We start from the raw sequence: 23,600 nt of genomic DNA on the forward strand, positions 1-23,600 counted from the left end.
CCCAGGGGATCTATTATCACTCTCCAAAACTCCCTCCTGACAGGAAGTTGTAGACAGGTGTGGGTTGGTCTCTTCTCCCAGGCAATAAATGATAGGGCAAGATGACAGAATCTTAAACTGTGCTGGGTAAGTTTTGGTTGGACATCAGGAAGATTTTTTTCACAGAAAGGATGATTACATTGGAATGGGCTTCCCCAGAGAGGTGGAAGAATCACCATCCCTGGAGCTGTTTAAGGAAAGACTGGATGTGGCACTCAGTTGACATGGTGATGTTGGGTCACAGGTTGGACTTGATGATCTCAGAGGACTTTTCCAACCTAATTGATCCTGTAATTCTCCTGCTGGGCTTTGTCCAAACATAATGCCCTGCCCTCTGGAGTGGCCTGGACAGGGATCTGTGCTGTGTCAGGAGACACTTACGCCAGAGAGAACAGTGCTGTCACTAAAGCTGTCTCACTCTATTCCCCCCCCCCCCCCCATGGCTACATTCCTGCCCAGGCCCTATATACAACAAATGGTAGAATAATGTTAATGTGGCTCTGACAGGGCACTTGGTTTTTCTGCTTTTGGCATAACAACTTGCTCTTTTGTTCAATGTCTGTTTATTTCTCACCCAGACCTGAACCCATCAACCCAGAGCATTCAGAGATTTTACAGTATTACAGTTATTCTTCACAGAACAGGCCCAGTGGATCTCTAGTAGCAATAAATCCAGAACCACGCCCCATCTTTGGTGGTCAAAGTGTTCAAATCTGGGCTTCCCTCAGAGGACAACACACCATGACAGCACAAATATGGCCATCTCCAAATTCCCAAACTCTTCCAGCAAGCAGAATATTTTGCATAAAAATAAAATCCTAAAAATGGCAAGGGATCCATTTCAAACTGATTTTGATGCTGAATACAAAACACAATTCCTGGCTATGAACTGAACATTTTTCAGCTTCCAGGATAGTACCAAAAACAACAGGGTACTGCAAGGAAATTTTCAGGAGGAACACACTGCTTCTCCAAAGTACTGCAGAAGACAGAGTAAAAGAACATCCTCTGCAGTCTCTATCTACGGAGCTGTGTGGAAACGAGGAAGATAAAATATTCCAGTAGCAAAACTTTTAATTGCACAATGATTGGTGGGTTTAAAACTTTAAAACGTGAAAAATGAGCATAAGAAGTTTCAGTTCTGACTGAACACCTGCCACATAAAGCACTGGCTCCAGATTTTAAGGAGAGGTGCTAATGCAGAACCTCCAAACACCCACATCCAGCAAGTGTCCCTGGGAACACCAGACAGGCAGATCCCGTGTTATTTCACCCTGCCAAACCTGTACCTTTGGCTTGTTCAAGGTGATTAACCATTATCCAGGCACCCTCAGCAGCAAAACCTCCTGCTGAGCACTCCTTCAGCCTTCAGCAAGCATCTTTCTTGCGAGAGAAGTAAAAATCTATCCCTCTGTCCTTGTGCTGAGCTGGTCCCCTCCTGCCCCTGGGATGGGAACTTCCTCCCTGTGGCAAATGACAAGGAACAGTGAGATATTTACTGATGCTGCAGAGTGGATTTAGTCACAAAGCAATGCTGACACCCAGGAGAATGTGCACACGGAACCTCTGCCTCCCAGGTTCACCCAAAAAGGCAGGAAGGCCTGACAGGCACTGCTGTAGGCTGGGATTTAGGAAACGAGGGTTTCCGGTGAGCTGAGCTGGGAAAGTTGCTCAAAATTGAACTTTTGCCTGATGGAGAAGCTTTTAGGCTTCAAGTTTCGCCACTGCCTCAAACTGGTGTCACACTAAGTTGCTCCTGCAGAGTCCTTTCTCTCACCCCAGAAGGTTACTATTCCAGGCCCTCCAACAGCATGGATGAAGCAGGCTTTGCTTCCACAAAACTTTCCACTCATTGCAAAGGAATCTGGCCTAAAAATTTGCTACTTCACCTTGGGATTAAAACCTGAAACGGGAGCATGCTTCATTCTTCACTGACTTGGTATAATGCCTAAATTTGAGCCTCCATAAAGTATCCTCACTCAGAAGGAGGGAGGGAAGATGCATGAGGGAAAGGCAAAATGCTGAACACTCTTATAATACACAAGCCTTGGTTACATCCATTTCCTTCCATATGCATCTCCTCCAAGAACAGTGTCCAAGCAGCAGATAAAAGTCTTGACATATTGCAGGATCAACATCTCATCCTGCCCCTATTCTGAAGGGGAGATACACCCAAAAAGCAAAGTGCAAGGAGCAGTCCCCATATTTACAGGTCTCGCTGACTCCAGTTTGAATGCACTCAAGCAGGAAGTTGGTTGTTTTTACTTCTACCTCCCAAACAGAAAGGACACTGAGCTGTTTTCTCTTCTGTCCACCTGTACTGGGGGGTGGTCACACCACTGGGGGCCTTGGAGAAACCCCATCCCTCTGGCAGGGCTGCCAGGGCATGGAAGGATGCTCAGAAGGACATGCTGTCGCTAAGCCCTGCTGACTACACAAGGGAGAGAGAAGCAGCAAAAAATTTACATCCTTCACCCCAGCAGGCAGGACAGACAGCTACATAATCCTGGCTGCACAGTCCCTGATGTGATGTAATGTGAGTTTGCATTAAAACAACTTTTTTTTTTTTTTTCCCTTTACACCTGAGAAGGAAGAGAAGAACTCACAGAGGCTGATGCAGAGCGGCCCCTGGAGCCCTCCTACCCCATCCCAGCCTTCCCAGTACTCACCGGCCTCTGGGGGATGTGTCGGCTCCACTCTGGGGCTGTCACCACTGGCCGTGGGTAGGTCTCACCTAGAGTTACTCCTGCCTGGGAGAGAGCAGCACTGCTCAGTGCCCAGGGGGTGTGGATGTCTGCTCCCTTTATGCCCTGCAGTTCTGGCACCCACAGCCGGACATAATCCCCCTGCAAACAGAACCAATGGGACAGGATCCATTCAGTGACAATCTGTAAATGCTTCCCAGCAAGGCTCTTTCTCAGTGGAAAAGGGAGGAACCAGATTTCCAGGTAGAGAAGATGGGATTGTACAGCCTTAGCCCTTCTTGCTAAATCCTCCACCCCGAATTAGTGCCTGAAGAGAGACCTGAATGCTGGAGCTCTTCTCCCATGCTCATACTGCAGGTGGAGGAGGGAGGCAGAGGGGCATTTTCAGCACTGTCCACCTGTCCTGTTTAGGACATCCTGACATGGAAGTCACCCCCACGAAGTGTCCGGTGACTGAAGGAAAACAGGATGACTAGCTCAGCTGCACTCTTTGTTCCTGAATCTCTCCTATTTAATTCTACTGCTGTATCCTCTACTAGGACTAATTTCTCATTTCTTGTTAAATCCTGCCAGCTACAGTGCCAAAAGGCAACAGCACAGCCTGACGTGAAGCTAAGGAATAGTGTGGAAACAGGTAATCCAGTATGTGAATACTGGCTAAGCACATGGAAAGGGCAATTTATCTGCTCCCACCATTTAAGAGAGGATAGTCAGAGGAGTCACAGGTTTAATCTACTCTTCAGCACCTCTCAAGGAATGTTCTGTTTCTCAAGTAACTCCTGAGTTCTCCAAGAAGCTGCTCCATGCTCAGGGAAGCATCTGTGTGAGATACCGATGGGGTGTGGCTGTGACTCCCAAGAAATGGTGATGAAACACTTAACACACTGACCAGGGAGGGTGTGGGGAGTTCCAGCCTCCCTGGGGACAGCAGCAGGTTGTTAAAGTTACAATGTCCTGTACACAAGGGGGAACCTGCCCGACTGTTGGCCAGGAGACACAAGAACTGGTTTCGTATCCACACAGCACACTGATCTCCTCTGCTCCCTGAAAACAGCACGTCCTTCACTGCACTTATCCTTGTAAAACAGCCAAACAAGACTTACATTCCCATCGTAATCCAGGCCTTGTTTGATCATGTTAAACTTCCTGTTGTCCCGTGGGTCGTTGCCAATGCCAGCGCTGTATAACCAGTTGCCGTAATTGCTACAAACATCATAATCCACCTTGAGAACAGAGGGAGAAAACAGTCAGGAGAGCTGGGCTGGCCCTTGGTCAATCTTCTCATCAATCCTTTAGCTCAGGGGGAGAATTCCTTGAATGGAATTCACTGCAGCCAGACTAGGGTGGTCAGAGCTCCCCCATGTTGGTACAGGCATCTGGCTCAGAAAAGGACCTGCATGGCTGCTTTTTACAGCAGGGATCAGCTTCCCAGGCTACTTCAATTCACAATACTTAGGTCAGTGAGACAGATAAAAGTCCAAGCAAAGCCTCTGTTTCCTTCTTTCTAAAGGAAAATCCTTCTCTTTCTGCCATCATTTGGCAGACTTCACAAATAGCCCTAGCATTTAAATGCTCATATTCCAAAAGAAAGTATTTGAATATGAGAGAAAATTCTTTCTGACCAGTTACCCAGATACCACACACTGGCAAAATCATCTCTGCAGATCCTACTAGGCAGTTTGGAGAGAAGTCTAACTCAGACTGTGCAGACAAACCACACAGTGCATATGAAGATGCAAACGATACAAAGACTGCAGTTTTTTCCCACTGTCAAGTTATTCCTTCTCTGAACAAATAAAAAGCTCTCAAGGATGCTTATATAACATGGAGCAGGGCTTTTGGAACAAGTACAAATGAGAGCAGAATGTGATCCCATCTGAGTGCTCTTCAGCTGGGCAGGGTGGCTTAAATCCAACACCAGAAGTTTTCCAGTTGTAGGACAATTCAAACCCTGCTCAGGAGCAGAGTGGAAGTGATAGCAAGGAGGGTTTGGGATCTCTGAGCATTCCTAGGGGTGTCTGTGCTGCAAAAGGAACTGGTTCAGTGCTGTTCTCTTCTCCCTTGATTGCAGCCACAGGAGCAACCAGTCCACAAAGAGATGTTTCCAAGATCTCAGCCATTCCTTGGAGTGAGGAGCTCCATGCTCCAGGATGGCAAAGGGCTCAGGGAATGGGCTCTGTCAAGCTGCCCATTCTCTGCAGAGCCAGTGAGTGCCAGGGTCAGGGTGAGCAGCAGCCAGCTCTGCTCCCTGGGCACCAGGTTTCCCCTTCCCAGCTCACTTCCTCCAGCTGGTGAGATAAGGAGGGAAGAAAGAGCCACTGGAGGCCTGATTGTGTGATTAACAAGCAGGAAAGCGTGTGTGGGAGGTGAGGGCAAATCCACGGGGGCCTGGAGGAGGCAGGCTCATTTCCCCCTCAGCCTTGCCCCTTCCTGGCATTCTCTTCTGTTTGTTTCTCTGCCTTTCCTTGGGGCCTGACCCTGTGAATGAAATCAATGAAGTCAGAGCTGAAATATTCTCAGTTCAGGACACCAGTGGCCTCTGGCCTTTCCCCTGGCTCCAGTGGAGCTCGTGCCTCAGTTTCCCTGCCTGTCTGATGTGGACGGCACACACAAACACTCAGGGAGACTTTGCTGGCAGTACTGGAGATGAAATAGGCATTGCTTTCCTTTTTTAAGAGGCAAGTGAGACCAGTTTCAGGTCTGTACTGCCCTCTACCCTCCTACAGCCATGTCCTCCCCACCAAGCTGATGTTTCCTGTGTGCAGCTCTGGGGATGCCACCAGGTTACAGTAACAGAGCTGTGTGACACAAGATGGGCACAAGGATCAGCCTGTGCCACACCAGCCTTAGAGTGGCCATCAGCATCTGGGGCTTCCCAAGGTGAAAGGGCCAGTGCAGCATGCCGAATTCTGCTTCCAGCAAGGCTGGGATTCATGTCCTTAGGAATAAAGGGAGATAACACAGGCAGCATCTTTCTAGTGTGAGACCTTCCAGGTCTTCCTCACTTGTGGAACAGGACACACTTGTGGAAGGCTCTTGCTCTTATCTGGAAAAGCATCACTGCATGGAGCTCCCAAAACCCGTTTCTGGAGGATCCTGAAGCCCTGCACTGTGTTGTTGTCCAAGCCCACTGCTGCTCACAGCACTGCCATGAGAGAGCACCCAGATTTTCCTCCTGCAGCCAAAGCCATGTCAGAGCCCGGCTCCAAGGAAGTTAAAAAAATACATTCACAAAAAAAGTCTCTTTAAATTGCACATATTGGCAAGGGAACTGGGCTTTCTCTACCCATCCAGCACTCTGAGTGAGTGGAAAGTTTTCTGATTGCCAGTAGCCTCCTGTATTCCACAGATAAGACATTTAATGTGAGGTTGATGTGAGTATTTGGCCTTTTTTAGTCAGTACCAAGAGAATCCATGGGGACTGAGGTCAGGAAAGTGACCCAGCTATTTAACTGAGCTCACACAGCTGCTGATTGATACAAGAGAGAGGAATTAGTGCTCCAGTTGGCAGGGAGGCCTGGAACACCCCAGAAGGAAGAAGGATGCCTCCAGCATCCAGGGTGGAGCTCTGTGGAAGTCGATCCAGCTATTGTCCCTACTTGCCTGTGCTTGACTAGATGGCTTCCCAGTCCACAGCCATCAATGCATGGACACTGTGCCAGCACACCCTTCTTTTTATGTTCTATTTCTGGGCTGCCCTCCTCCCCAGCCTCTGGGGTGAGCAAATCAGAGCGCTAGCATAATTCATGTTTGAAAGTTTCCTCAAGTGCAACAGATCTCTGGCTAAAACCCTACACAGAGGATTAACACTTACTGAAAACTTCCTAGATCCATCTTTGTTAATGGCAGCTCCACTGTGGAAAAATTCCTTTTACTTATGTGAGCATTGGGAAGTTCACACCTTGCAAAAAGTGCCTACGTGGTCTTGTAAAATTATTGATCATCACCTGTACCCTTTCTTATAAACCAGGGCTGCCCTCCTGCCTGTCATTCAGCTCCAGGTACACAAAGGGCCCAGTCTTACCAGCAGGTATTCAAACCATTCTGCCCCCATCCTCCAGTCCAGCCCCAGGTCCTTGGTGAGGAAGCTGGCGACGTTCTGCCGCCCTCTGTTCGACATGAAGCCCGTGGCACTCAGCTCCCTCATGTTGGCATCCACAAAAGGAACCCCAGTTCTGCCCTCTGCAGAGACAAAACACAGCACTGGGATATCAGGATGCTTTTGGGCACTCATAAACCAGCCTGTGGTCATGCATTCACAGCCCTTTCCATGACAGTGCCAGTGCATAGTGGCAAGAAGAGATTTCAGTGTGGTTCGGCTGGAGTGCAGCCACAAAGGTCCACTGGAATTTAAATGGGGTATCATACTGAAAATTAAGCTGGGGAGAAGTTTTGGCAAGAAGAAAAGAAATATTACAGAAAAATCTCAGACTGGAAAAACAATCAGGTGGGTTGAAGGGAATTTTTCAGAGTAAAATAAATATACAGACAATAGTGAGATGGGCCAAGAACAGAAAGATTCTTGACAGGTGACTAACAGAGGGATGCACTGGACAAATCTCCCAGGGTTAGTACTTGAAAAGTAGTTTGTCTGTTGTTAAGGAAAAGATTTACTGTGCCTGGATGATTTATTTTATCCAGTGTGCAAATGGGTACACGTGGCATTAACACGAAAAAAGATACAGAGGTGTGTATTGCACTGATTCTAATACTTTAATCTGTTAGTCCCTCCAAGTTTTGAGATATTATCCTTGCTATTCAAGTTACAACAAAAAAGTTGTAACAGCTAAAGAAAAGGCTGTGGGACTACAAAAGATGTGATTTAGTCTAAACCTGTTGTAACCTTGTAACCAAAAGCAAACAGAACCAAACATAGCAGGCATGGCAATCTAATTCTGATAAGAAGGGCTGGTCAGCCTCTGTGTGACTGAACAGAAGGGACCAGCAGGTCACAAACACTCCCTCCTGGGCAGGAAAATCTACCTGCAGTGCACCTCCCAAAGCAGGGTATCCCTGTGGGCTGCTCCTGTAGGTTCAGTCTGGGAAGGGAAGCCACACACACTCATAGCCTGGTGATGCCAGTTTAAATGCCAGCCCTGACCATGCTGGAAGCTCCCCTACAGTGACCTGAGCCAGTGTTAGGGCACCTGTGAGCCCCAACAGACACGTGGAGAACACAACACACCCAGCCAGACGTGTGGTTTCTACTGACCTTTCCAACAGTCAAAGAGCTGAAGGTCCTTTTTCCAGGGGATCTCTTTACTTTGAAGCCCTGTGCAGGAAAATAATGACCTGGTGATGAAGAAATACTGACACAGTCAGTTATTCATGCCACAACACAGCCAGGGGTGCTTGGTTGACACGGGGCGTGAGGGTGAAGCTCAGCCTCTCGGTGCCATTAGAAACAAACCTTCTGCACAGGTTTAGAGATGATCCAGTCCTCCCCTCAGGTGTTGCAAAGGGCTGTCTTTTGCACACAGAGGCTTCTCAAGCCCTAATGGATTTTGTCTATTTGTTTGGCTGATGTTTGCTTTTTTTTCCCCTTTTTAAATTAAACATGACTCAGACCTCACAAGCGGATGGAGATGTACTCTGGCCCACGCTGGTATTTTCTTTTTTTAGCTTTACTCCAGGACAGTGATTATGTGAAGTCTGTTTCAGTAACAGGTACTACACCCAGAACTACCTGGCAGCAGCCCCGGGTAACACTTTGCCCCTGCAAATGGGATAGGAACAGATGAGGGGGGAGATTTAATGTTTGCAGGATCCAGGGGCAATTACAGCCTTCTGTGCAGTGGAGCCGAGGCAGCAGGGACAAATCAGCTCTAGCTACAAACATTCAAGATCAGGCCTATCCAATGCCATCAGAACAGCCACACAGGCCTGGCAGATGTGACACAGGCCCTGAGAGAGACGTGTCCCTCTGCAGCCACAGCTGGATGCCAGGCAGGCTGTCCTGGAGCATCTAAGCCAGTGCTGCAGCAGCTGCAGAGCAGCTCACCCAGCACAGGCATCGCCTGCAGGGTCTCCTGACACAGGGACTGGGTATTTGTTGTTGCACTGAGTGTTCACAGCCCCATTTCTCCTGTCACTGGGGCTGGAGCTGAATCCCATTCTGATTCTTGATATGTAGTGCAATATCCAATTTCTTGGGATTCACCCTGCTGCCTTAGTTCCTGCTCTGTCCCAGGTCCTCTGGAGAACCTGGGCAAGCCTGGATCCTGCTGAAAGGTGGAGTATCTCTGGAAACAGCATCTTCACTCTCCTTGTGCTGCTCTCTTCCACAAACATGTGTCAGTAATACTCCCCATATCTAGTCAGATTTGGGGATCAGTGTCCAGCACCGTGGTGCTGAGACACTTCTGTGCTAACAGAGAGTTCCCAGCAGCCTGCCAGGGTGGTGATACAAGCACCACGAGAGGAACTTTTGTAGAACTTAATTCCAACAGCCTCTTCTCTTACTTTCCCTGTTGTAAGAGCGTACTTTCCCCCCTAAATGTGGTGAACCATACACACCTCTTAATGAGAAAATCCTTCTGCCGTACTTCAGGGCCACAAACCGAAAGTAATCCCTCCACAGCAATTCAAACAGGACCCTGAAACACAGAGCCATGTCAGTATTTCCCTGTGGGTCAGATACGATCACTGAATGAGGATTTTCCTTCCATACTAACCATTGTTAACACCATGAGGTTTATTCACAATGAGTGATTTCAAGGACCTTCCCTGTGACACCAGTTCCTTCCCCAAGTCTACTTACCCAGCTTACAGGGAAAGCAAACTCTGCATGAATCACCTGGAAGCTTTCCTTTGCTCACATGCAGGAGCAGAGTTTCAGGAAACATGTTCCTCCTCCATCCCTAGTGGGATGTAATTCTCCACAGAGCAGGGAGAGGGCCTGGTTCAGCTTCACACTTCCGCAGGAACGAGAACGTTCCTGAGATCTTTGCACTGATTTAAGCAATAAACTTTGCAAGGCACTATGAGACACCTTTCAAAACTGGTTTACAGTGCTCCAGCCCGTTAGACCAGGCGCTAGGCCCATGGAAAAAACTTTTATATAAAAAGAGCTTTTTATAAAATGATGGCACATCAGCCTCAGAGACCTGCTTCAACTCTATGCCATATGGGAAGCACTCTGCTCAGCTGATTTTTAGGCTGACAAGATCCTTCTGGATAATCTGGTTATGGAACAGAATCACAGAATTAGGGAATCAGTTAGGTTAGAAAAGACCTCTGAGATCATCCAGGTCCAAACACCATCGTGTCAACCAGACCATGGCACTGAGTCCAGTCTTTCCTTAAATACCTTCAGGGACAGTGACTCCACCACTTCCCTGGGAAATCCACTCCCATGCCTCATCACCCTTTCAGTGAAGAAATTCCTCCTAATGTCCAACCTGAACAGGTCACTGTCCAAATCCTAAAAAGTAGTGTCATAACACTGAGGTTCAACGAGTCCCTCATGTGCAGCCACCATGACCTGTTCTTCATTGTACAATTGACTTCTTGGGAGCTTGACAGTTTCATTTTTAAAATTACTGAACACTTTAAAATGCTAAAATCACCATGACATGCCAGCTGCCAGCAGGCTGGCTGTTAGATGGAAAACAGGTGTATGTTCATTTCTTGAAATCTTTCTCCTCTTAATTGTCTTTGAAGTAAAAAAACCCCAAACATAACATTTCATGGCTGTTGGTATTTTATCTGTCATTTGAATTTCAATGAAACTGAGCATTTTGGCCAGAATGGTTGGCAGTGTTCTGCCTGTTCTTCACCAACCACAGTGCTGTTTGACATGTTGCAAATGTAACAAACCAAAATGAATATTTAGTTCTAGAGTTTGCACAGGCGTTATGGTTTGGGATTTTTCCCATTCAGGTCTAGCGTTAGGCCAGGCTCTACCATGAACCTATTTCTCTATCAGAGCTCCAGATTCTGATTCACAGTGTCTGGGCAGACCTGAACAAGTTCAAGGCCAGCCCAGGGATGGATAAACTGAGAGGTGAGGAGGAGCATGGGTGACAGGATGGGATGCATTAAACCCAATTCCCAGTGCCCTCTTCCCCTCTGCTCTGACGTAGTGGTCACAGCCAGGCAGCTGAGCAAACACAGGGCCACTTGCTGGACTTGTGGCCACGGGATCTTCAAACACCATGAGATTTGCACAAGTCACACAGTCACTGAGACTTTTGGGCTCATATCCTCGGTCTGAGAAACCCTTTGGCTTTTATTTGTAAACCCTTCTTCCTTCTCATTTAGCCCAGAACAACAAAACAGAGACTGATGGCGTTGATTTGCTGAGATTTTCAAAAATCATGAGCCACAGCTTCCCAGCTATAATAATGACAACTGGCATTCATAATCTTTACTTACAAAGTGCCTAAAGCCCCTGCGTGTCGAAGACAGAGTAATAAATCTGCACTGAAAGAGAACTACAGTGCAACCCAGAGGAACCAGCCAGCAGGCACAGGAAAAACAAACATTAATTACAAAGAGAGTTAACAGATCACTCTCCTGTGCATGAAATGCCGGGTTCCTCTTCAGAGAAAATAAGCCATGCTGATGGTGCAAAGACATACCAGTATGTGCTCTGGTTTGCTGTTCTCTCTCTCTCATACTTCTGGATCTGCTCATAGATGTATCGCGGCGAGATGCAGCCCAGTGCCAGCCTGAAAGCAGAGGAATGATGTCCTGAGTGCCATGCAGGACTGACAGCTTGGTGTCAGCTCAGAGGGAGGAGACGGGCAATTTTGTGTCAAGAGATGTTGTCTGAAACTTTTGTTTGGCTTGCAGTTCTGACCCTGACTTCCTAAATGGCTTTAGTCACGTCGTAACTTCTCTGCAGCCCTTCAGGAGAGAGAATTCTCTTCCAAGAATCAAAATCCTCCCCTTCCCAATGATAAACCCAGAAAAGAATCTCAAATGTCAACCTCTGCGTCACATGTCCTACCTGTCCTTTTACCACAATCCTCCTTATCCTATGCTCAGGGCTCCTTTTCCTGCAGAGCCTCAGTGGCTCATTTGAGCAATCACAGAAGGCAAGTGACTGCTGAAAATCTGAGCCTTGGCAGGAAAACTAGGGAATCAAACCCTGCTCTGGAATTTCAACCCACTGGGCTCCTTCCATTTGTTCCAAATCAGTGCTGCTGCAAGACAGGAAAGAACTTGCAGACTCCAGCCTCATCATACAGGGTGATAAAGAACAACTTTTACCTTGGTTTTCCTGGAAATGCATTTTACTGCCATTTCCACTACAGCTTGTGAAAACACTGGATGTTCAAATTAATTGTGGGAAACAGGAAGAAAGGCTTTGAAGAGTTTTTCCTTAATTGCTGACCAGCTCTAATGGCCAGTATGAGATGGGAATGACTGGCTGCAACTTGAACTGCTCTGATTTTAATTACATGACAGAGGAACATTTTGGGGCAGGCAGAACAGGACTGTTTGCTCTGAGCAAATGGCCAGCTTGGAAAAACTGAAGTGGAGGCCACAAATAACAAACTTCCACAGAGCCAGCAGTCCTGGGACCCCGAAATGCCACCAGGTGGAGCCATCCACCGCAACCATCAAAGCACAAAGCTCGTTGGAAACAAGAAATTCTGACCTGTAACAGCTTCAGAAATTTGGTTCTCATTGCAATTCTGTTGGGAGAATTCAGATGCTCTCAGCTTAGGCCGAACTGGGTTCTGCTGCTGCAATTCCAGTCTGGAATGAACTCTGCCTCCTTCCAACACCGGGGACTAAAGCCCCTAATTAAAAGTCAAGATATTTACCGGAACGAAAGATCCTTTCCACAGGAATAATCAGAAGCATCTTTTCACCCCGCAGAAAGAGAATATCAGTGAGGTGAGGTGACTTGCCCCAGAGTATTCAGGAAACCAGGACTGAGTTCTGCTACAGCCCTACCAACACACTGAAGCTGTGCTGCCTCCCTGCCTTTCCCTTTCCCACACAAAGCAAATGGTGAGTCCCTGCTGCTCCCTGTCCACACTGGTGCTCCCAGAACACCCAGCTCTTGGCACAGTTCTGCCTCACTGCAGCACTTCTGGGGAAGTGCAGCCTCAGAGCTGCTCTACCACAACAAAAAGGGCCAAAGGAATCACACTCAGATCTCTACCCGTGCCCAGCAGCACTCAGCAGACAGGTAACATCAGTTTGGGATGGGAGCAGAAAAGGATTTTCCAGTCTCAACAAAAATCTTTACCATGGTGCGAATTTGGTTGAGTAATCCATTCCCACCAGCCCATTCCGAGTCTCCTTGTAAGAAGCAACCAGGTTCTGTGAGAGCAAAAGAACAAAAAGGTTTCAATGCTTTACAAACTACCTGCTAAATGCTCTTTCCTTCTGGAGCCAGAGCAATCTGGCAGGGCTGGGCTCCCTCTCATGGCTGCCGGCAAGGATTGCACAGCTGCCCAATTCCTGCCTCCGGCACTCAGGCATGGATCAGGCCAGCAGTTTTCATTACAGCTCTGGGGTGTGTGACACAAGCTCTGCTCCCCACTCCAGCCTATGGCACGTTTCTTTCTACAGGCACCCGGCTGTGCTGCTCCCTGCTCATTCCCATCTGATTCTGGCTCCAAAACCCACTGAAAAGCACCAGTGGAACTGGCAGCCTTGTTTGGGGGTTACAGAACCAGTGTGACAGCACCCAACACTCAGCTGGCAGGAACGCTGACCGCTGCTGTTTCTGTGCCCCACACATTTACAGCAGGATGCAGATCTCCCGTGTCCTGAGCATTCCATGGACAATGCAGAGGACACAGGGAAGATCAATCTCTCTTTGGTCACCTTCACTGCACAGGTTACAATTGCTAAAGGGCCGTTGTACTCACTGGGGAAGTCAGTATTTGCATTACAAAAAACGAAGGAACAGGTTTTCCAGCCCTGATTATATTAATGCTTGATCAAGAGCAGAAGCCAAGCACACTCTGGACTCATTTTGGTTGGGATGGAGTTAATTTTCTTCATCGTAGCTAATCTGGGGCTGTTTTGGATTTGTGCTGAAAACAGCGCAGAGAGCACACCAATGTTTTCCTTACTGCAGAGCAGAGCTCACGCAGCCTCAAGGCCCTTTCTGCTTCTCTCACCACCCCACCCTGAGTAGGCTGGGGGTGCACAAGGATTTGGAAGAGGACACAGCTGGGACAGCCGACCCCAGCCGACCCAAATGATGTAATGCTCAGCATATAAAGCTGGAAGTCAGGATGTTTGGAGCGATGCCATTTGTCTTTCCAAGTAACGGTGGTGGAGCCCTGCTTTCCTGGGGATGGCTGGACTGAACCCACCTGCCCACTGGTGGGAAGTATTAAATGAATCCTAACCTTGCTTTGCCTGGGCACGCAGCTTTTGCTTCCCCTATTAAATGGTCTTTAACTCAACACGTGACTTTTCTCACTTTAATCCCTCTGAATCTCTCCTTCATCTCACTGGCAGGAACTGAGGGAGCAGCTGCTGTAGGGCTGAGCTGCCTCATGGGGTTAAACTGGGACAATGCTCCCCAAAAGCAAAGGAATGCAGGACCTTGGGAAACACAGCTGAAAGGATGCCCTGGGGGCTGTTCCAATGAGGCACTGGGAACACCACACTTTTAACCCATCTCAGCTGGAGAGGTGCTCCCTCCTTTATCCAGAAAGCTGCTTGGGGTCTGCTGCTGTTGGAAATCAGCACATGTACCTTTGAATTCAGACAAGGCAAATTCAAAACAGTTCCTCAAACTAGACCAGAAAGAAGTTCAAAACCTGTCTGACAAAATGCAGTCAGCAGGAACCTCACTCCACCAAAGCAAGGAAACAAATAGTAGCTGTCATTGTTGGCTGCAAGATTTTAAACCAGACTACAGAAACCTCCCACTATTTATAACTGTGGGCACAACTTGGGTCAGCTGTTCCTCACCCCAGCTGCAATTCCAGCCCTTCAGGCCACTTTTCACTCCTCCAAAACAGAGGAACTAATTGCTGATGACGTGGGACATGAGCATAGAAGAAGCAAATCAAGGTAAAGCAGCTAAAAAATTTTGTCCCCAGTCCCAGAAATTAATGGAAAAAAATACTTCAGAGAGATGGCCAGTAAACTAGGTTCCTAAGTATGTGGCTTACATTTCTCAGTCCCAGGTGAATTCTTTTTGGTGTAGTTTGTCTCTCTGAAAAACTGAAAAAATGCTGATTCCCTCCTTTGTAAAGTTTTATATGGGAGCTAAGGAAATATTATTAGGAAGTGAAATTGCAGCCTCACCCACTTGCACAGCCATGTGTACAAGGGGGAGGATGTAGGCAAGGAAATGTAAGAGTTACCTACCGTGTCCCAAAAATAATATTGCAGCCTCATTAAAGCCTGGGTCTCTCCTCCACTGCAGGGGAAGGCTGTTCGTGGATCAGTCACAGGATCTGCCACAGAAAACACCAACACCTTGTTACCCCCTGGGAATGCATCTCCAAGGCAGGGAACTTAAAACCGAGGGATGCTCAGCAGTGGGGATATCTGCTTTGGGGGCAGAAAAGATTGTGTGGTCTTCCTATAAAATAAGGGTCATATCAAGCATATTAAAAATCACTAAGAGAATGTTTCCTACCCAGCTGCAGGGCAGCTCCTCCACACAGGGAATTTAATTTCATTTTCAGTGTGAGTGAACTGAGGCTTAGTTACAGTTTGAAGGGCAACCACTGCCTCTGTGTTTTGGTTCTCAGTAAGAGATGTATCATAGAATCACAGAATAGTTTGGGTTGGAGGGACATTAAGATCATTTCATTCCAACCCCCTGCCATGAGCAGGGACACCTTCCACTATCCCAGGTTGCTGCAAGCCCTGTCCAGCCTGGCCTTGGACACTTCCAACAAGGGCATATCCACAGCTTCTCTGGGCAACCTGAGAACCAGAGAATCTGTGCCAGGGCCTCTCCACCCTCAGAGGGAAGAATTTCTTCCTCACATCTAAGCTAAATCTACTCTCTTTTAATTTGGAGACAAATATCTGCCTAACCCTGCAACTAAAGACAGATGCTTCTACAGCACCTCCCAGACTGAAAGGGCCTTGATAATCTAATCATCCTTAGGGACTACAAGCCATGTGTCTCTCAAGCATTAGCTGCCTCTGCATTTTTACAAAAGGACAACTTTTGCTGTGACAGAATATAATATGCACTGCGAGATGTTTGGTTTGCATTAACCAGCAGAGCTCAAGTGCAGCCACTGCAGGTACCTACTTCATCCTGGCTGAACATCTGGGAATCTGGAGCAGCGGGAAACCACATTTGTAAACCACATTTTTCAAAACAGATCCAAGCAGGGTATTTTTAAGAACAGAATCTAAGCGGGATTTCATTAGAGCAACTTCCAAATTAAGTTTTCTCACCCTTCTGTCCGAAATCCTCCATTGTAGGGATACTCCCTTCTTCCAGCCCTGGAGCCAGGGGTTTGAGCTGATCTGCCATCCTCAGGGTTGGCCTGACCTTGGCCCTGGATTCCAGTTCTTTTCGGAAGTGGGTGTAGACATCAGGTAACCTGCACAGATAGGAGCAGTCAGGCCACTGCCCTGGCCCCTCCACACACCCCACACCCCTTCCTCAGCAGCAGGATTAGCATTCCAGGCTGTCCTCCCAGGTTTGTGATGCCCGTTTGAACACTGCCAGGCACAATAGGGGATAACAGCCACCAGGAGCTCAGTCCTCCGCCCAATTTCTTTCTGCTTCTGATGCAAATTGTGCCTTTTCAATTTAAGGTGTGCCTTGGTTAGGTTCACCTAACTTCTGATTAACACAGCTGATCTCAGGGTAAAAATCTACATCCTCCTGGTGCCTTTTCAGTCAAAGGAGAAAACCAGGCATTTTCATGGCCTGACTTGTCTGCCCTCATATACATTTTCTACAGAATACCATGAATCCCTCAACTCCATCAACTACACTTCAAGTGATTGCTGAGGGAGCAGTGAAGAGTACACACACCAAGGGGGGGATGGAAGTAAATAATTTCTTAGGTCCCTTCCAACCCAAACCATTTAATGGTTCAATGAAGTTTCTTCAGGCGAAGTTTAGATTGGAAATTAGGAAAAGTTTCTTCACAGAAAGGGTGGTCAGGCTGGAACAAGCTGTTCAGGGAAGTGGTGGAATCACTGTTCCTGGAGGATTTAAATGACGTGCAGATGTGGCATTGAAGGACACGGTTTACTGATGGGCTTGGCTTAGTTAATGGTTTGATTTGATGATCTTAGAGGACTGGAAAAGACCTCTGGTCAAACACACACCTTGGCTTTATACATACAGAAGCAGAAATCCTACTAGTACAGAGGGGCTGAGTGCTGCTTCCCCTTTGTGTGCCTGAGCATGACAGCACTGTTCCATAAAAGCACAAACAGATGGACTAATAGGTCCTTCTTCTGTGAGACCAGAGGACTGGGAGCCCTCCTGAGTGAGAAACAAAGGGACAGTGGAGGGGTGATACCACAGAGCAGCCCACCTGTCAATAGGCCTGAAGGGAAGATCATCCCGATGGTACAGCGTGGACCCCCAAAATGTCTGAATCCTCACACCGTGCTGCCTACACACCTGGCACAGCCCCTTCTCCACATCCAGCTCCTCCTGCGTGGCCTAGAGAACAAAACAGTGAAGCCAGGGCTGCACAAATGCAGTTCCCACGTGCACAAAGACCCTGGTCTTGCCCTCCACATTACCTTCATCCCTTTGCCCCATCGAGGACCCCCACTCAGGGAGTCCCCATCCCAGGAACTCCCCAGTGTCCCCAAGGTTAACAGCACCACAGCCAAGAAAGGCTCTGAACACGCAGGATCTGCATCACCACTTGGTCATGGAAGAAACCTCCACAGCATAATTTTATCTTTTAACTGTGTCACTTGAGTATTTCCCTTACCTCTTCATGGAAAACCACAGCAGTGACAGAGCCCAGCTGAGTAATCAGATCACAGACCACATCTTCTGGCTTCCCCTTCCTCACAACCAGGGTACTAAAATACAAAATACTGGCCTGAAATAGGTTTGATGTTATTGTTATTTATGTGTACAAGAGGCCATCATCCCAGCCCAGGCAGGCACTCCTAGTGTCCTAGTTTTCCATGGAGCACAGACAGCGTGTGGAGGCAGACAGACAGGATTTAACCAGCCTGCATTTTTTAGGAGCCCCTGAACAGAGCTTGTAAGCCTCTGGGGCTTAGTTTGTGTCAAACACATTTCTGCCATTCTGGATGCCTTAGAAAGGATGACTGGGCGCAAAGCCAGGCTGTTACCTAAAAGTGAATCTGTTCATCCTCACACACTAAAGAGATTCACGGGAAGGCTGATCCACCTTGTCCAAGTTTCTCAGAGAGGTTGTTCCATCCCTGGAATTATTCAAGCTCAGACTGAACAGGGCTCTGAACCTGATCCGCTTGAAGATGTCCCCTGCTCATTGCAAAGGGTTGGACTAGATGGCCTTTAAAGTTCCCTTCTAATCCAAACTATTCTACGACACTTTGTTCTGCAAAGACAGGTATCATCTGGTAATGGATTCTCCAGGCCCTGGTCTATCCCAATTATGGTTCTAAAGGCATCATAAACAAGGATATCTGAGTCTAGAGACTGTGCTTAGTGGGACAGGGTATAAGGAAATGTAACTCTCCAGCCTCAGAAGCCAGGATCCACGCTCGTCTATCTCAAACCAACTCCCAGGGACAAGGAAGGCTCCAGGCCACAGTGGTTAATGTAATCCCCACATCTCAAAATTCTGCCATTCATGTTTCCCACTGTCAGCACTCTGGGCAAAGCACTCGAGGCTGTACTCATCTGAGGTACCTGAGAAACCAAAATCCACGTGGCACAGAGCCTGGATGGCTCTTTGTCCCCCGTGCAGGCGACCACAGCAGGTCACCTCAACAGGGGCTACACATGGCACCCTACTGTATCTAGCAGAAGGGCTGTGGCTCTGTGAAACAAGCCACCACCAGAGCCCAGAGTACCCAACGTGATCCAAGTCACAGCACAGGTACGTGTTGAAAAAAGCAAGAAAACAGAAGTGTTATTTGCACGGCGCTTTCTCGACTACCTTCCTTTTTTCTTGAGCGTTTCCCTCAGATCCTTCACACTTTCCAGCAAAAACCTGAGCCTGTGGGGCCCCGTCTTCGGCAAGCCGTAGCAGTGGGTGCCCAGGTAGTGCCGCGGGTCGAAGCAGTAGAGGGGAATCACGAAATCCGCGTTGCGCTGAGCCCAGTGGAGCACCTGGAAGCACAGGGCGGGCCGGGGCAGGATGCAGGGAGAATCCCTCCCCATCCTGCCCAACAGCAGGGCTGTCCCTACAGAAACCCCCGGCCGTCCCTACCTGGTTGTCGTGGGCGCGCAGGTCGCAGCGCAGCAGGCAGATGGCCGTGCCCGCTGTCGCCGACATTGTCCCTCGGCGTGGCCTCTGCCACCTCGCCCTGCCCGGCTCCGTGTCCCCTCTGCCCGGCCCCTCATCCCGCCCCGCCGGGGAGGAGCCGTCCTGCCTCCGGATGCCCGTGTCCGCCCCCAGCGCATCCCGTGGGACGGGCAGGTCCCGTCCCGCATCCCTGGAGGGCAGCGGGACCGCAATGAGGTCGCTTCCTTCGGTCTGGAATCCCCCTGAGTCTCACCAGAGCCCTGCCCCGGCCTGTCGCTCTTATTGCCGTGTGGTTTGGGGTGGTTTTTTTTTTAACCTCTTTATCTTTTTAAATCTCTTTATCTTTCACACATCATCATCAGGGAACTGCCTCAACCGCGGTGACAGCGACACTCTGCAGAGGTCGGTGGCACCGAGCCTCGCCCTGCTCTGGCAGTGTTGATCGGTGCTTATCCTTTAAATGCCAACGCTGCGATGTGATGGCCACTAGCACAGGAACCGGCTTTGTCACCTGCTGACCGACAGAAGGCGAGCTGTAGATTAGCAGTAATTAATGTACTTGGTTCTCAGCGCTGACAGGAGTGGCTGAAGTGAAAAGGCTTTGCCTCATCCTACGGCTTCCATCAGCTGACACTGGGCACCAGTGATCACACATCCCTTACTCACTGAATTGTCCCTCAGGGTCCTTTTTTTTTTTTCATTCAGCTACTCTCAAAAGAGGAAACCAAGCACAGGAACTGGCTGCCCAAGGATGTAGTGGAATCACCATCCTTAGGGACGCAGCTTAGTGGTGGATGTGGCAGTGCTGGGTTAATGTTTGGGCTGGAGGTCTTGCCCAACTTCAACGATTCTATGATTCTGTGAAATGTTTGGTTGATGTGTTCTCCAGCCACCTGCTTCCCTGGTGTAACTCCACTGATTGTCCTGGGCTAGGAGAGGATGGAGAAGGGGTTAACACGTTGAAGCAAGGAGCTGGTGATGATTCAGGATCCAGGTTTACAACAGCGAGTTGCTGCAGCTCATTCAAGTACCTGAATTGCTGAAGCGGAGTTTTTGGTGAAGCCACACGGACTCTGAGCAGCTGACCAGAGATTAAATGTGGTCCCCAAACCCCAGTGGGTCCTGGGGAGTCCTGGCTTCATGTCCATCTCCTCCAGGCCTGGTGGTGCTCTGCATGCAGCCTGCATCGGCTGGCTGTGGGAAGTGATGTGGTTCCCTGTGTAACCCACATGACACATCATCTCCTGATGCCTTCTCTGTGCACCAAGGGCTCCTTTTCCTGGCTCAGCAGCTGCAGCCCATTGAGAACCAGTGACTCATCCCGGAGGGCTCATGTTTGGTAGAAGAAAAGAGGAGCCAAAACTTTGGCTCATGCCCAAGGAAAACACTGCTGTCCGCTTGCAATGCTTAGAAGACAACATGTCTCTTTATCATATTAAAAATAATGAAAAAAACACCCCAGTTTATAAATCTTCCCTGTTTGCCTTTGCCTTCATTTGGATGAGGACAAACAGTGCAAACAGACAAAAGTTGGCTTTGCTTTTGTTTGCAGTCAGGCTTCCCCCACAGTGTCTTGGTTGACATTAAGCTGGGCCAAGTCTGGCAATGCTGACATCCTCTTGCAGCTTACTCAGAGCTGCGAGGCAGCCACCCACGTGCACTGCAACGCCAAGAGCCTCCTCAAAAGGGTGTGCACAAAAGGGGTGCCCTGCTGCCTGCAAAGGGGGTATTTCCCATTGGCATGGCAGGCTGGTTTCCACTAAACACACACCTCTGCAACATAACACCAAGAGAAGATTTGAAACTCCTGATGTGACAGCGAGGAAAGAAAAGCGGGTTTAGCAGCGAGTCTCTGCCAGCTTTTGATTTGTATTGATATAAAAGGCGTGAGGTGTCCAACACTGGCAGCAAGAGCAGCACAACAGACTCTGCACCCACATGGCTGGTGGATGTGGTGATCCAGGCAGAAAGAGTGGGCAGGAAAAACATAACCATAAGGGTTGGGCAGTTTGCTCAGGCCCAGAACCCAGATTTATACCCAACACCAAAGCCTTTCTGTCACATGGCTGGAGGTTGGTTTTATTTCTTTTGCACTCTTGTAGGAGAGTACAAATCCCACTGCACACTCCAGCCAGTGCTTCCTAAAACAGTGGTGATCACATCCACTCTGGATTCTACCCTGAGAAAAAGGATAGTTTTTTTTTTTTACTTTCACAGTTTCTTCTCTTCAGATTCTGCAAGTACATCTGCCTAGTCCCTGTTTCTGTGAGACCTTATGAAATCATCCTCTGAAAATAAGTGTAACAGGGGTGTTTAGGAAAGGCAGTGTGGGCAGGAGTACTTTGTTCTAAAATTAGAAACCAGGAGACCTGGCATTGTGAACTGCAGGCCTGCCAGTCTCCTTGCCTGGATTTTCCATTCAGATGAACACAGTCAATGAGAACAAAAGCTTTCTTTTTTTCCCCCACTGACACCTTTCTTTACTCCAGGATGGTGTTCCAGCTTTCCATTCTCCCTTTTGGAGGCAGGGAAGTACTGCCTGCTTGCATTACCAGCAATGTCTATGCCAATATGGAGGGAACAAGCTGTCCACTGTCATTTTTGTTCTTCTAAGTATCCTCCAAGAACCAGCTCCTTTCCTGGAGTCCTGAAATTAGGCAATTCGTGGGACATGGGAGGAAGAATGTGAGCTTCAACAAAGTTACCCAGGGGACCTGTAATAAAAAAATTGGCTATCAATGTGAACAGCAGCATGTGAGCTCTTTGTTTCTCAGAGAAAACCCCCTGGGATACCAGGTCATGGACAGACCCCAGCTTCCAAGTCAATAATCATTCAGCAGTCCTTTTCCCCTGGCATCTTTGGGTGTCCTTTTTTGCCGATTAAAGCCATTTATGGTCTCTTGTTTATTTCTGGTGTTGAGTGTGACAGTCAGGACTGCCTGTCGTACCCATCCTGGATAACAGAGGATTCATCACCCCTGCAGTAAGGTCAGCTTTTATGACTTTTGCTGAACAAATACAGAAACATCTTAGAAATACAGCCAGTTTTGTGACATTTCTCTTTTTCTCTCCTTCCCTCCCCTCCCATGTTCACAAGCACCCGTGCCCAATTTCATTCACGATGTGTACCCACCATTTTAATTCAGATGGTGTTTCACCTGTCAAAAGCGCAAATTGGCCTGAAACATTTCCTTTTTCATTTTGGAAGCAAATCCCAACTGTTGCTCCTTTCAAGTCTCTGTGAGAATGACGCTTTTGCATTTAGCTTGTCATGCATGAAAAGTTTGACATCATTATTTGATGTTTTACTGATTCTCCCTCCGAGCCCTTCACAGAATCTTGAATCATGTCATCATTAGCTGTTTTCATAAAAGCATAAAAACTCCAGGATCAACACAGTGCAGCTCTGCTCAGGGACAGATCAGAGATTCTGTTACCAGTCCTGCCGCATCCAAGTGTGTGCTCCAATGGCTCTTTGACAAGCACGGTTTGAGTAGCATGATAAATCCCATCCACCAAACACCTCTCTCTTTTCATGCATATCTGATACTGCACCTAGATCTAGCTTTCAGCTTTTGGAACCGTTATTAACAGTGTCAACCTGCTTTTAATGCCAATTTCCTTCCAGAGACAATGCTTTGATGTTTTGACTGCAAAAGGCTTGGCACTCTCTTCCCTGGTGGAAGCAGGAGGACATAGCCCTGCTCCAAGGGTTCAGTTCACTGCCTGCAGAAATGCAGCCACTCTTTCTACGGGTCAGAGGCTTTTCCCTGATGCCATTTGTCATTCTGGTTTGGAGGGGTCTTGCCATCAGAGACAGTGCAGGGACCGTCTGGCCTTGGTTCTGCTGTGATCGTCCTTGTAGGAAAACATAGAGACTGATTGCTCTTTGTAGTTCAGCTTGTGACCACAATTCATTAAATCTGTCATTTCCTCTTCTGCCTTTCAGCGGTGTTTCCTCCATGGGGAACCTAATGACCCTCTGCAAGCTCTCATCCACCTACAATTACTGGACCTGTGTAAGCTTTGCCAAGTGGCTTAAATACTGTTTAGTCTCCGGTGTCAGCTGCTGCTTATGGCTGGCACACAGGTTTGCAACACACTCTCACCTGGCTTTTTACTATACCCTCAAAACACTAGAAAAAAATATCTACCCGGGCAAAGGATCAGACTTGCACCACTGCAACTGAAGTAGCTTAATTTCAGGCAAGTGTACTCACATCCTTAGCTGATGGAATTCAACAGAGCTAACCAAGGATTTACTTCAACCCTCAGCTGACACAAAAAATCTCTGTTCAAGAGGCTTTTGAAGTGAAAAAAAAAAAAAGGCAGCTGTGGTTTTGTGGTCACAACTAGACCTGGGAACATGATGTCTGTGTTGTGTTCTGCTCCATACTTCTCCCTGTGTTCTTGGAAGGGATCATTTCAACCCTCTGCCTACAGCAGAATTTCTTCTGCTGTAAAATGGATGTAATATCACTTCCCTCTTGCACAGGGCACTTTGAGTGGTGACTGCCTT

At 48.1% G+C, this 23,600-nt stretch overlaps 1 protein-coding gene across 1 annotated transcript; it reads right to left on the reverse strand.

Moving 5' to 3' along the window:
• Window positions 1-559: 559 nt before the first annotated feature.
• LOC136296716 (cryptochrome DASH-like) lies at window positions 560-19,146 on the reverse strand. The gene is made up of 14 exons (XM_066196118.1): window positions 19,046-19,146; window positions 18,773-18,945; window positions 17,606-17,699; window positions 17,195-17,325; window positions 16,095-16,243; window positions 15,042-15,130; window positions 12,952-13,025; window positions 11,327-11,416; window positions 9,261-9,340; window positions 7,957-8,016; window positions 6,769-6,926; window positions 3,848-3,967; window positions 2,709-2,885; window positions 560-1,503 (listed from the first exon to the last, which is right to left on the reverse strand). Exons 1-14 carry the CDS (start codon window positions 19,109-19,111, stop codon window positions 1,408-1,410), a joined length of 1,557 nt encoding a protein of 518 aa, XP_066052215.1. The 5' UTR covers window positions 19,112-19,146; the 3' UTR covers window positions 560-1,407.
• Between the last annotated feature and the right edge of the window lie 4,454 nt (window positions 19,147-23,600).

The sequence above is a fragment of the Chamaea fasciata genome, unplaced genomic scaffold, assembly GCF_029207755.1.
Source record: "Chamaea fasciata isolate MVZ Bird 193981 ecotype frontalis unplaced genomic scaffold, bChaFas1.0.hap1 SCAF_1, whole genome shotgun sequence".
In the NCBI taxonomy this organism is placed as follows: Eukaryota; Metazoa; Chordata; class Aves; order Passeriformes; family Sylviidae; genus Chamaea; species Chamaea fasciata.

Excerpts from the sequence above, each read along its gene's own strand:
- LOC136296716 (XM_066196118.1), bottom strand. The coding sequence starts at position 19,111 with ATGTCGGCGACAGCGGGCACGGCCATCTGCCTGCTGCGCTGCGACCTG. Across the intron at positions 16,244-17,194 it reads CCCTTCAGGCCTATTGACAG|GTTACCTGATGTCTACACCC; the intron begins GTGGGCTGCTCT and ends CTATCTGTGCAG. Across the intron at positions 6,927-7,956 it reads GCTCTTTGACTGTTGGAAAG|AGGGCAGAACTGGGGTTCCT; the intron begins GTCAGTAGAAAC and ends TTGTCTCTGCAG.